The sequence below is a fragment of the Anser anser genome (assembly GCF_964211835.1).
Source record: "Anser anser genome assembly, chromosome: 7".
NCBI lineage: Eukaryota > Metazoa > Chordata > Aves > Anseriformes > Anatidae > Anser > Anser anser.
In genome coordinates, this window is record NC_139727.1 from 5,321,684 (window position 1) to 5,334,631 (window position 12,948).

Genomic DNA, 12,948 nt, shown 5'->3' on the forward strand with positions numbered 1-12,948 from the left:
GCATTTAAAAGGCCAACCTGCTCATACCCTGTTACCATAAAGAAATTTGCCAGGAAGGCAGGTGTCTAACTATACAGGCAATCAGATTACAGAGCAAAGTAATCATGATTTCCGATTGTGAGCATAGCTTGCCACATTAGCACATGTACTTTGGAAGAGAGGGAGAAGTAATCAGAGAAAGATAAGGACAAGGGTGGAGATCATTTGAGACAGTACTCTTCCAACAAGCTAGTAAATTTTATGTGGATTTTATTAAAGGATTTCATTTCCTTTATATAAAAAAGGTCAAAGCCATCTGAAAAAGAGAAAATCCTCGAGCTTGCTTTCATTTGTTTTTAAGAGTTACTGAAACATAGCAATGTGTTTCTTGGGAGGCACCATTTGCACATAGATGTCTGTAACTGAGCAAGTCACAGCTGCAGAGTTTCTTTAAGGCATGCATGCTTGGCTTCGACATGCTCAGATTTATGGTGAGATTTAAGTTCTTGTACCAATGGTGATGTTTCCTGAATGGTTTTCATCCAGATGGTCTTCGAGAGGATAAGTTTAACAAGATTTATTCACTGAGAAGGGGCAATGTGGATTAAAATTACAAGGGGTACTGTATATACACTATTTCTTTCCCATTCACTGCCTCATGAAACGTACAAAATCGTCTCTCTCCGTTCCCCCAAAAGAAGTTAAATGGAGTTACTTCTTTCAGAGTATAGTTCCCCTTTGACCAGATTAGAGCTTTGGCAAACAAGTGTGATGGATTTTTGTTGGGGTGGAGGAAGGGGTGGCCGCCATTAATAACTACCCTGCCACTTTACCAGGGGCTTTCACCCTACTAGCAGAGGCAGCATATGCAAGCAACTGCCAGTTTATCAGCTGTCATAGTTCGCAGACCATTGGCAGTTAAAAATACTGGCTGTGAGCTGTATAGATGAGGGCTGGACCACGTTGCTTTCTAATGGTTCTGTTTCAGCTTCTGGAGAGGGACTGCTGCAGACAGATGGGAGAGGTAACTTCTTAAACCATTACCACTAAATCCAGCATGACCTTTCTGATTCAGCTCCAAGTCGTCAGTCTTTGAGAGCTGTTAGGACTAACAGCAATGTTTGGGGTCCTGAGGCCATATCTTCAATGGGTTGTAGGCACAGTTAAAGTCAGTGGAGTACCAGTGATTTATGCAAGCTGAGAATTTAAGCACAGTAATTCACGTTGTGATTGCTGAACCTAGATTTCCTGGAAAATATGAGTTATTTTTCAAATAAAAGAACTGATTTTTATGTTACATTGTAGGTTTTTATAAGGATGTTGACACAGTGAAACAATTAAGTTCTTGCTTAATTGCTAAGAGGTGAGTGTCTTCATCAAAGAAAACTAAAAGGTATCACTTCCATCCTTAAAGTTACATGCTTTGTCCATGTTTTGCTGGACAGAGTCAGAAGATTCGTCATTTTCTGGGGTGGTCTTTTAAAAATATGATTAAGTCACTGTGCAGTTTCTGTTGTTATTTGGTTATTCAAGGGCTTAAAAAATAAGATGGTTGGCATTGGATCAATGTCTTTTATTCGTTTGTTTTTGTATCTCACTTGCAGGCTAGTTCTGTTTGTTTTCCTCCCATATCAAGTGTATCTTAACTGTTAATAATTTGGCTTCTTTAGCAGGACCATCGCATTTTAGTTTGAATGTCATTGAATCAGGCTAAAACTCTAGTGACAGAAGGCAAAAAGCTTATCCTAGAAGAGCATGTATTGAAAGATTTCACTGCCACCAGCATATTGCTTTTAGAAATTTGGGCATGTTTAAGGTATTTTTTTTTAATTTATTTTTACTTTGCTATCTTCTATTATTTGGAGAAATATCTTTCATGCGTTGCTTGCTGACAATTGAGCTTTAACAGACAAGATTTTCACAATCAATGACTGGTTTGAGATCTTTCTGTTTCTGAGTTGTTAACCTGTGATATTTTTGTTTTCACAAGGTAGCTACTCAGCATTTCATAAGATCATCTGCACTTTATATTGTTGCAGTTTAATCAGCCTCAAGTGTAGGTACTGAAAATCACCAATTGCTTTTGAAAACTTGGGCCAGATGATCGACACATTTTTACAAGAAAAATAGCAAGTGAAAAGACTTCATGATTGTTCTTTATGGCAAAGAATGGACAGTCTGAATAAATTGCAGAAGGGTTAATCATTGTAATGAAATAGATCTCATTGTGTTGTTGCAAGTTAAAAATATGCCTCTTGCCGCTGGGCTTGCATTAATATTGTTTGAGAGGAGTAGCATCAATGTACTGTAATAGACTTTTATTAATAGGCTAGCACAGTCATCAGTCTCTGGGTTGGTGTGGTGGCTGAATACAGTGAACACAAGCATCTTGACAAGCCAGTAACAAAATCTATCTATCATTTTCACCATGAAGATGCTGTGATAATTATGTTTACAGTGGAAATAAAATATGGATAAATAAAGTGTTGAAACCCATGGAAATTTTAGGGTCCACAGTGAATACCCTATGAAATATAAAAGAGCATCACCATAAATTCACCTAGCTGCATAGATTGAAATTATTCTCTCGACCCATTTTGCTATTTTTAGAATAAATTTCATGTATTTTTATTCAGCATTGTTCAATGATAAAATCACTTCAAGGCTAAAGAGCTAAAGACCTAGGTTGCGTTCCTTGCTTGCTCTAGATGTGTAAGGATGTTTGGTGCCCTTCCTGTTGATAGTGCTGATGACCTCAGAACAGCAGTGCAGTGGCATATTATAATTCTGGTGTTAACAGTACCAGTCACTTTTTCATTCCAGTATCAGCCATATAAAGAATGGGGCATGTTCTGCTCCCTTTTATGCTTCTCTGTGTGGGCGGTTGACTCCATTTATTTCAGTAGAATTACTCTAAGTTTATAGTAAAAGGAAAAACAAACTTCCTGGTCTAGTGGCTTGTGGTGTCAATGAGTCAAAGTCTCCTAGCCTGAGAAATGATTTGTTATGTGATTGCTGGGAAGAAAAAGGCCCTGACTTTTTCTGCCCTATAGCCATGCCTCTGGCAGGACAAAGAAGCCTTATGTAGTTGGGAATATATTACGTTTACATCGTTTCACTTTCTTTACAATGGTGGGTTAATCTACACTTTAGCGTAAGGAAGAATGTGACCCATTCTGGGTCACCATTCAACCCCACACTAAACAGCATCTGATTTTTTTTAAAAATATTATTTTTAACTGCCTAAAAAAGGTGCTAGTTTGACTGTCTGTAATACTGATGTCTTGGTGCTCATCCATGGCACAGCCCTGCTCAGGCAGCAGCAGAGAAAGCGGCTTCTGCCAATGTGCCTCCACCCTGGCCTGTAGAGGAGGAGAGGTAACTCGGCTTCCCATGCTTCATTTAATTCTTGGCTCTGTCTGCTGAGAATGGCAACAGAGTTGCCAGTTGTGGCATGCACATTTATTGCTGGGATGTGAGCCAGAACCACCAATCCGTTTTGCATAGACACTGAACAGCAATGGTAAATACTTCTTGTTCATTACTAACCCAAGCCGGATTTGAACTGAAGGTTTGGAGGTGAAAGACTGTCTCCCATTCCTTAATCCCCTTAACATTTCAGTCTGTCTTATAAAACTTTTTAAAAACAGATCTAAACCTTGTGTATAAAATGAAATCCAGGAGAGAAAAGAAAATCCAAGGTGAAGCTTGAGTCTGTTTTCTTCTTCAGCAAGCTTCTTTGCTAGTAGTGACCCTGGAAAATTGTTCTCTGATTATTCTCTTGAGAGATTACTCTAATTTTTTGCTGCTGTAGATGGCCATATGATCAATTGTCATCAGTCAGTGCTTGCTGATGGGTCATTACTTACTAGTGCGTACTTGGGGAAAAAAACACATGCGACTTCCATTAGGAGGCAGAGTGCACCTACATCAAATATGAAGTGTACAGTAAGTTCTCATTAATAATGTTTCAAGACTGTCCTAAAGTTCTTAGTACAGAAGCTGCCTTCACAGTGGAAGAATTGAAACTAAGACAGATTTGCAGCTTACAGTCAGGAAAATGATTTTCCCCATAAGTAAAAAGTGAATTTTTACGTGAGTATTTCAATAACAGAAATTGTATTCAGAAAGGTAGAGATCATTCTCTTCTGTTCTTTGCTTCAGCACCCCCTAACTTCAGAGAGCTTTTGCATTTTAATTAATTCATTTAATTAAATGAAGTTATAGCAAGTATAAATGTTCCCTTCATGTTCTATTTCAAAGTTAAGAGTTAATATATGACACCATGGAAAATGCTCCTTTCTTATGGGTACTGTATTGGTCAGGAAATCTGATTGTCTTCAAGAATGTAGAGAATTATTTTAGTGATTTTTTTTAAATATATTTTTAATAATCGTAGCAGCAATTCAAATCAAACAGGCCTTCAACTGAATAAACAACTGAGAATTAAACAATGTAAAGCAAGCACAGTCCTGCTATGCGAGTCCGTTAGAATGAATTCTGCAAGGACAGCCTCTTTCCTATAAAGGTCAAGATCATTTCTGTCTAAATCACATGGGTTTTCATTTGGGCTTTCAAAGTGAAATCTGGTAGACTAAGAGGAATAAAATTAGAAAGAGGTGAAATTGGAAGATGTAGGATTTTTTTGGTCCCTGTAAATGGAGGGCATTGGAATATGTAGAGGTAGGATTGGATGAAACTTTGTACAACCTAGTCACATCGCTGTGTGTTCCATTTTGGCACTGAATCTGGAGCATACTGCTGTAAATAAATATATCCATTTGTGTGTCTAAAGACTGAGATGTTTTGTGAGTAGGACTGGTTTCCATGCTTCCTCTCCACTCCCCCCTAAGTCTGATGTGTGTGGAAGACCCCTTAAGAAAAAGCCTGAGGGGAAGCAAGGAAAAAAGCAAGTTCATCCAGTCACCTAGTGCTTGTTGATATCTTCTGCATAAGCTCCCACTAGGGGCATTAGTGTTAAATCACAAGTTCTTACACAACAAGAAACTGACTGTGACTTTTCTTTTTTTATTTAATGTGACACTCCATGTAAAAATGTACAGATTACTGGAATGACTATATTTGAAATGGCTATCAGACCACTTATTTTTAGTCACCACAAAGTCAGCGTTGAAGTTCTTTAGACATAGTAGGGAGCTCATCCCTCGTTGTCTGCGTCTGTGCAGGCAGGACCAAGCTACAGTGTAGGGAGAAGCCTGCTATTCACAAGCTTTAAACTAGCTAGCTTGGTTGACGTAAGTTGTTAAGCTGTGAGAGTGAGTCCTCACCCAAAATCCTGCTGAAGGCTGTACTGCTCTCAGTATTTGAGTTGGTTCATTTAAGCTGCTCAGAGTATGTTTCCACCTCTGGATTACAGTGGAAGTTATTACAGTGAATCACAACTGCAAACAGTTTGCTTGAAGCATTTATCAGCTGAGCTTTGGCCTGTTTCCTGATCACAAATTGGCCCTGGATGGTTATGTGTAATAAACTATTTAACACTGGAATGTACTTTCTGGACAAGTTTTGGGAAAAGATCTCCTTGGGACAGACCCTGGTCTCTGCACCTTCCAGCTTAATGCACTATGCTCACTCATGTATTTTTCTTATGTTATATGGTTTTAGATGGGGAATTTTATAGAGGAAGTTGGAGCCACAATCTAGTTGTAATGCAGGGGAGAGCTCTGTACCTCCTTACCTTATGTTTATTATAAAATTGTAGGTAAAAGTCCTTTGAAATTTGCGCAGTTTGTAGTCATTTAAGGCTACATAGATGCGAGGGGGAGTTAGCAAGAATTCTCAAGATGGTCAGAGCTGATGTCCACTGAAAGTCAATAGGATTGAGGCTCTTTTTCGTCCCCTCCAGTCACTACACTGATTCTTTGGACACTGGTGTGTATCTGTAAATCTCATTCCCTGGTATTCATGAAAGCCCTACCTTTAGCTGGTGTGCTTCTACTACAAATTAACGTTGCCACCCCATTGCCTAGTTACAACTAAAGCAAAACTGAGGTGTTACCAACGTGTATCCCTCTCTGGCACCATCTAGTGACTCCAGAACTGGGCTTCCAACCACTGCTCTGTTCCCATTGGAAAACAAGATGTGTTTTCCTTTGGCAACAGCTTAAAGTTCAGTTCAGTGCAGATGTTGCTCTCATGAAATTAACTCACCTTAGAGCAATGGTTGCAAAGTCTTTTGGGAGAAAGCTTTGTAGTATGGCTCTTGTACTAACAGTTTAGATTCATAATTCAAGGTGCAAAACTGCCAAAGCACATAAAAAATAATGTGAAGATCTTGTTATAGATATTTTGTTACAGTAAGAATCAAGCATGGGTATATGTGTGTGTGTCTGTGTCTGTTTTAAGACTGTCAGAGTCTTTGAGCATCTTTTCTAGTCCTAATAAAATAGCTGAGAATGAAATGAGCATACTTAAATTATAGAATGATTCAAGGCATCATGTTGTTAATAATGTAGAGAAATGAGATATAAAAGCTTTTACTCAAGCATACCCTAAAGCAAATTTAAGTAGAGCACACAGCTATGATGCTGATTGTTTTCACAGGTGTTGGCACCATATGAATTAAATGAAGAAAAAAATGGTGAAACATTTATGACTCATTAGAATTATGTGGTTTTCTATCCTGTCCTAACAACTGAAAAAAGGTGTAATTTACATTTGCAGCCAAATGGCATGAAGTAACATTATACTTTACCGACATGAAAAGAGGAGACTTCCAGATGACTACTATTCTGAATTTCTCTGGTTCTCAAATCCTGGATTTTCAGTTTTTCATGTGGACTTTTGAGAGCTAAAATTATTGCTCCATTAAAAAAAAAAAAAAAAGGAATAGGATAACTTTGAATCTATAGAACATGTGGTTTCAAGGAGCTAAGTGTCGTTCACTACATATAACACCTTTACAATCAGAATATTTCCCCTTTTCATCAAAGAATACACTTGATAGATTCAAAGAGAGACACTTCTGTGTTGGTTTTTTGATAAATAAGTCTGCATCCTCCTTTTCTTCTCTTCTTTTCAGAGTTTAATTTTTTTTTCTATCAGAATTGTTTTGTTGTAGATTTTAAATATTTACATGAAGGAGGTCTCCTGACAGGCTGATCTATAGCAGGAAAGCAACAAATAAACAAATCCATGTCTACAGTATTTTAGATTCTGGTTTCCTGAGCTGCTAAGTGTTTATTTTCCTATTGTAAAAACCTGCATTGAAATACATTCAAAATGGAGTTCACATGGCAGCTTTCATGCAACATCTAATGTTTTAACAAAGTCATAATACAAGCCTCAGCTTCCCATACACTGCATAGTTGGCTAAGAAAGAAAGCGGCTGATTTATCAGAGCCTCTGTGCTGTAGATGAGTCTTCAGAAAAAGAACATGTCGTACTTTGCAACTGAGACTTTTTTGCAAACACCTAATAAACCAGAAAAAGAAAGTTTTACTGGGCTTCATGAGCACATTTTTCTCCTCTCACCAGAGCACCAAACTCAGTTGGTAATCCTACATTCATTTATTTCATCCTCCCCTGAAATTTCTCATAGCAAAAACTCAGTCAATTCTGGCTGGCTAATTTGCATCTCATGGCCTGCAGTATCTCTTTAGGAGGTGAACTATTAAAAATACATTAGCCTGGTGTAGATGGTAATGGGCCAAATGCTGCTGGTTTTGAAGGCAATCTGGGAAGCCTCATGCTCTCTGACTTGATAGCTGTGTAAGTAAGTTGTTTGTTTTCACTGTCCTTGGACTTTAAAAGTTCTAGCAGCAGATGTAGGTGAGGTGATTGTTCTTCTGAAAATCTGGGTTGAGAAAATGCACTTCTCTTCCTTTCCAAGCTTGCACTAATCTTTAACGTTACCCTTATTTCTGTTCTGCCAGAACTGTGTCCTATTAGCATCCAAAAATGTTACACATAACTTTGGCTTGCTTACAGAAGATGATCCAACCACTAACATTTGCCTTCTGTAGCTGAACGCTGAAAGAAAAAATAATCCGCATTTGAAATGTGAGACTTTGCTGCTGTCAGTTTCTGGAACTGATTATTAGGGCTGTGATTTTTATCTACTCACTTGTACAGTAATTAAAAGCAATTCCCTCATCAGTTATCATCCTGCAAAGCCAGCTTTTAAGCAGTGCTTGATGTACGGTTTATTAACCTAAGCCCACGTTGAAGGAAAGGTGACATAGTTTAAAAAGTAAGAATGAACACATCTGCTCAGAAACAAAGAGCTGAATGCAAAATAGATACTTACTGTTAAACTAGCAAAATGGCTGTGTGATTTTAATTGGCAGAGTAGGAGTAATCACCTGGCTTGGGCTGGGTATACATCTTCATCCTGTCCACTCCCATATATCTTTTTTACATGGATTATTTTCTGCGGATGTATCCTGTCATGATGGAATAGTTGGTTAAAGACTTGAGCAGGAAATCAGGGATTTAATTACTGTGGCTTGCTGAAGAGGAAGAGCTATTCAGCTGCCTGACAACCAGTGCCACACCTTCTAGCAGGTATTGATGAGCACAAATGCCTATCAGTGTCAGCTCTGAAATCAGGATATTTAATGTTACCTGAATACTGGGCCTCTAGCCACCAGTGTTGTAGCTGAAGACATCTTGATTGTGGGAAAGAGGTGTCAAATAATAGGCAATTAAAGGTTATGATACTTAACTATGACGACTCTTCTGGATGGGTGCTAGAGACAAAACATTAGGCTGAATGGAGACAAACTTTGAGCTATGGATCTGTTATATTGGTCATTCCTTGACTACTGAGAGCAGTGTGGAAATGCCCCACTCAAAGCATGTGTAGGATGTTCCGTACTTTTTAATGTAATGCATATACCTGGCACAGTCCTGTAAGGAAATACTACTGTAAATGTTATCTTGTGAGAATGCTCAAAGTTTAGGAAATACAGGCCTTTAAAGAAGAAGATTGAAAGTGGAGCACAAGTCTCTGAAGTACTACGTGCTTGCAGAGCATCTGAAGCACTGATGTGGGGGTGCTTGAGAAAGGGGGATAGAAACAACTCTGGTGCAAAGATGCAGAGGGAGGCAAAAAATTACTTTCTTTGCTCTTTCAGATGGAGCTTCTCAAAGCAGTCCAAAAGAACAGCAGGGTGTGTGAAAGGCTGTAAAGTGATTTGCAACCAATAGCCCGCAAGAGAGCAAGGAGTAAGTGCCACAGGAGCTTGTGCCCACCCCCAGCCCCACTAGGAAGTGAATGAAGAACTGCATGGATCTTGTTTTAAATGGAACTGAACGGTAATCCCAGGAGATTTGAGTGCTGAGATCATGCAATGGATACATATTTCACACCTGGGGATAGAGACTTGCCTGAGATATGCCAGGAAATGTATCTACAGGCCAGGCATGAATACCCAGTTGAAAGCATACATGGAACAGTGAAAGCTGTGTAAAGAATATAGTGATTGACAAGAAACGCCTCATGAAATCCCAGCCCAGCCCTGGAAAAGGTCAGAACAGACTTGTTTCTAATGAAAGAAACTTTATGGCCGCAGTAGATTACTAGCCTAGTTTCTGGAAGATGCACAGACAAGAACAGTGATCAGAAAATGGAAGACACAGGTTTCGAAATATGACATACCTCACTCACTGGGACCAAGTGAGAGGGTCCTGATACCTCTCATTTAGGATTTTGAATACTTCAGTGCATTTAAAAACTTCTGCATAATAAGATTTATGTCCCTTTAAATACAAAACAGAATAGGAAGATGGCATCTGTCTTAAAGGCAGCCAAACAAAAGGTGGCAATGTTAGAGAGATAAGAAGGGGGCTTGTCCTGTTTGGTTTGAACCTCATAAATGCTAAATACTTCCATGGTTTAGATAGTGACATGTACTCAGAGTCTAAGAAAGTATGTCTTCTGAAGCCTGGAGCAAAAATGATTTTTTTTCTTCACAGCTATTGGGAAACCAAACACAAAGAACCTAAAACCCAGAAGCTACTGTATGCAGGCAGGTGTGTATGAACTTAACCCTGAAGTTACTATGAAAGATAACAGCACCAAAAGAAGTCATTGGGTGCAGGACGTGAGAGGAGTAAAACAAGGAGGAATAGTGAAACCTGAGACTCTGTGCTGTGACTGGAATCAAAGATAGCAGCAAGTGATCATAGTCTGTTAGACTAACGTGCCCAACACAAAAAGGATGTGAAGTCTGTGATCAGCACAGAAGATCAATACAACTGATCCTCTCAAGGGCCCTCAATAATGACCAAAATCAGGGACATTAAGCAGTGTGGAAAGAACTTGGTTGCTTCATCATTGGCATCCAGTGTTGTTTTAGCTATTACAGCATAGCCTGTTTGACATCCATTTGCCACCCTGGTGGAGTGTCAATCTGCTTTAGGTCCTGCGTCATACCTGCTATTCCCATACAGATGTCTTGGATACCTTAAGACCTCTCGTATGGCACTGGGCATTGAGCACAAGCAGAGGAATCCTGTCGCTTGCCTTATGAAGCATCATGCTCTTGAAGGGCCACAACAGCATGGTAATGGCTACAGACCAGTGTGGCAGCAGTGAGTAAGCTGAAAAAATCTTTAAATGGAAAAAAATCTTTAAATGGAAAAAATCTCTGTGCAATAATTATCTTCAGCCTTGGCTTTTCAAGGCCAGCTGTGGGCCCAGTCCTGCAGCTTCTTACTTTGGCCAAGAGTGAATCGCCTGTGGGGAGTTGTACTTCCCTGAGCAGATGGAAGCTGTCAGGTTCACAGTCAGAAGTGATGGAAAGGGATAATGTGTAACAGCTCCCTCTGGACAGGAGAGATCGGAGGAGACAGGTGGGTCTCTCCAGCCAAAGAGAGGATATCAGAAATAAAGATGCTTTAGAAAGGTGCTTTAACAGGCAATGAGGTGTCTATGTTAAATACCCACAGGAGAAAGCAATTAAAAGAACTGTAGTTGATTTAAAAAAAAAAAAAAAAAGACCTGAAGAAAATAGTCTGAGAACGAGCTTTATCAACAAGGTGCCCTTGAAGTTTATCAGACCACCTAGAGGTGCAGTATCCTAGACAAGCAACAAGTTCTGAGAAATACCCTTCATCTAATCTTTTTATTATTATTTTTTTTCCCTACCCTAGAAAGACTGAAGTGTTTTGGTTTGGTTGGAAAATTGAACTAGCTTGCCAGAGGGAAAGCAAAGGAAACCAGAACATTTTCCCAAAGAGAAGGTAAGGCCCAGCCACACCTTGTAACATCAAATCTTTAATCATGTACCTGCCTGCATAGCAGCGGCAATATTCAGTGTTTCTGTAACATCATTCATGCAAGCATTTCAAAGCACTTCATAAGCACTAATTAATCAAACCTCACAAACACTCAGCAAGCAGCAACTTTGCCCACCAATGAAGCGTAATCACTTCTAAAATGGAATATGATGGCAGTTTGATATCGCATAACGTGACGCAACAGGTCAAGGCAAGTAGAGCAGGAGCAATTGAGGGCACTTGGGAAGTACCCATCCTTAAACAGTTTTGCAGATATAGTGCTTCTTTTACGTTGGATATGCTTTGTTGGAGGTATTAGCTAAAAATATTTCATGTGAAAAAGCAGTTTTTGCATTTCACCCAAAAGAACAATTTGAAATATGTTTTTAAATTCCTAGTAGAGTTCTTTATGCTAAAGGCAAATGTCTCCACTTTGTATGGACAATCCATCAGAATACTCTGCTGTCATTGTTGTTTCCGTCTCATTAGCCAGTGGTACCTTCAGTCCTAGACATGAAATAAAATAATTGTGTGGCTCTTGATGCCCAGGCTCTGCCAACGGAGGTTTCTTGGAGGAAGGAGACTGCAAGCTCTAGCTTCAGTTCTGCTAAATTTTCAGGGACCACCTGGCACCATTTCTTTTAGTACTTTACCCCTGGATGTCTCTTAAAGCCCTGATCCCCAGCCACAAACCCTGCTCCAGTGCAGAAGCCATAGGATCTAAATCAGGGCCTTCTCTTGGCTAAGTTAAAGCTGTCAAGCATTCCAGTTGACTCTGATGGGAGAAAGATTGGGCCAGCCTAGTTTCTTTATATTTCTGCCAATCCAGTCTTGAGGGGTGGACTAATTCAGATGTGTGTATGTTGCTAATATTTTGATTGCATGTCTTCCTGATTAAACATATGCTGAGGAACGTTGGGCTTTTCCTGTCTATAGGCTAAACATCCCTGTAGTTTAGGTCTCCTGTCCCATCACTTCTCATCTTCTTTAGAAGCAAAAGGGACATGGATTTTATTTTTTTTGACATCGCACAATAAAATTATATTCTCCTTGTGTAAAACAATGTGCAAACCATTAAGTAGAATAATGAAATGCTGGAAGTTAAAACAATAAGCGTGGATGATTTAAACCTTGCTACATTTTAAAGGAGCAATATGTTTGCAAGAATGAATTGGTCTTTGGGGCTGAATAAATAGTACAGATATCCAGCCCACTTTGGAAAGAACAAGTAATACCTAGGAACATAATTTAAACCAGTATTGTAATTAGCTGGTCATTTCACATTACTAGAGTTTTGGTCTTGTTGTTTGGCTTTACAAATGACCCATATAGTCATCTTTTAATTATATATGATACTTTAAAAAAAAATACACCACTAAACACTAAAACCCAAAACACACACACACACACAAACTATGTTTGAATGAGAATCTTTCCTTTGGCAGAATAGTTAACAGTAAATTATTTAGATGGATTATGTGGTACATTCTCCATTAATAAGTCTTTGCAAACTTATTTAAAAGCCCAAGGTCTAGGGGCTCCTTTAACCATACCTTCAGGATATCATAATTCTCTCTGACTTCACTTCCTGAATACTGAAGCAACACTGTATTTTAAGTCAAAACTCATCGCACCATATATCTAACTGATAAATAATGGGCATTACTGTGAATGGAAAAAGATGGCTTTGTTCCTGGTCATGGTAGAAACTGTAGAAGTAGAAAT

At 39.0% G+C, this 12,948-nt stretch overlaps 1 protein-coding gene across 3 annotated transcripts in view; it reads left to right on the top strand.

Annotated features, from left to right (window-relative positions):
• The window catches only part of LOC310902274 (uncharacterized protein), a 214,940-nt gene that overhangs the window by 160,696 nt on the left and 41,296 nt on the right, over nt 1–12,948 (top strand). For 2 of the 3 annotated variants that reach the window (XM_083843530.1, XM_083843529.1), the window contains exons 6-8: nt 9,078–9,975; nt 10,396–10,536; nt 11,098–11,187. In XM_083843530.1, the coding sequence (XP_083699656.1) occupies nt 9,851–9,975; nt 10,396–10,536; nt 11,098–11,187 (356 nt within the window). In that variant the 5' untranslated portion in view covers nt 9,078–9,850. Of the gene's footprint in view, nt 1–9,077; nt 10,798–11,097; nt 11,188–12,948 lie in introns of all 3 variants that reach the window. The other variant, XM_083843531.1, reaches the window with a different exon arrangement.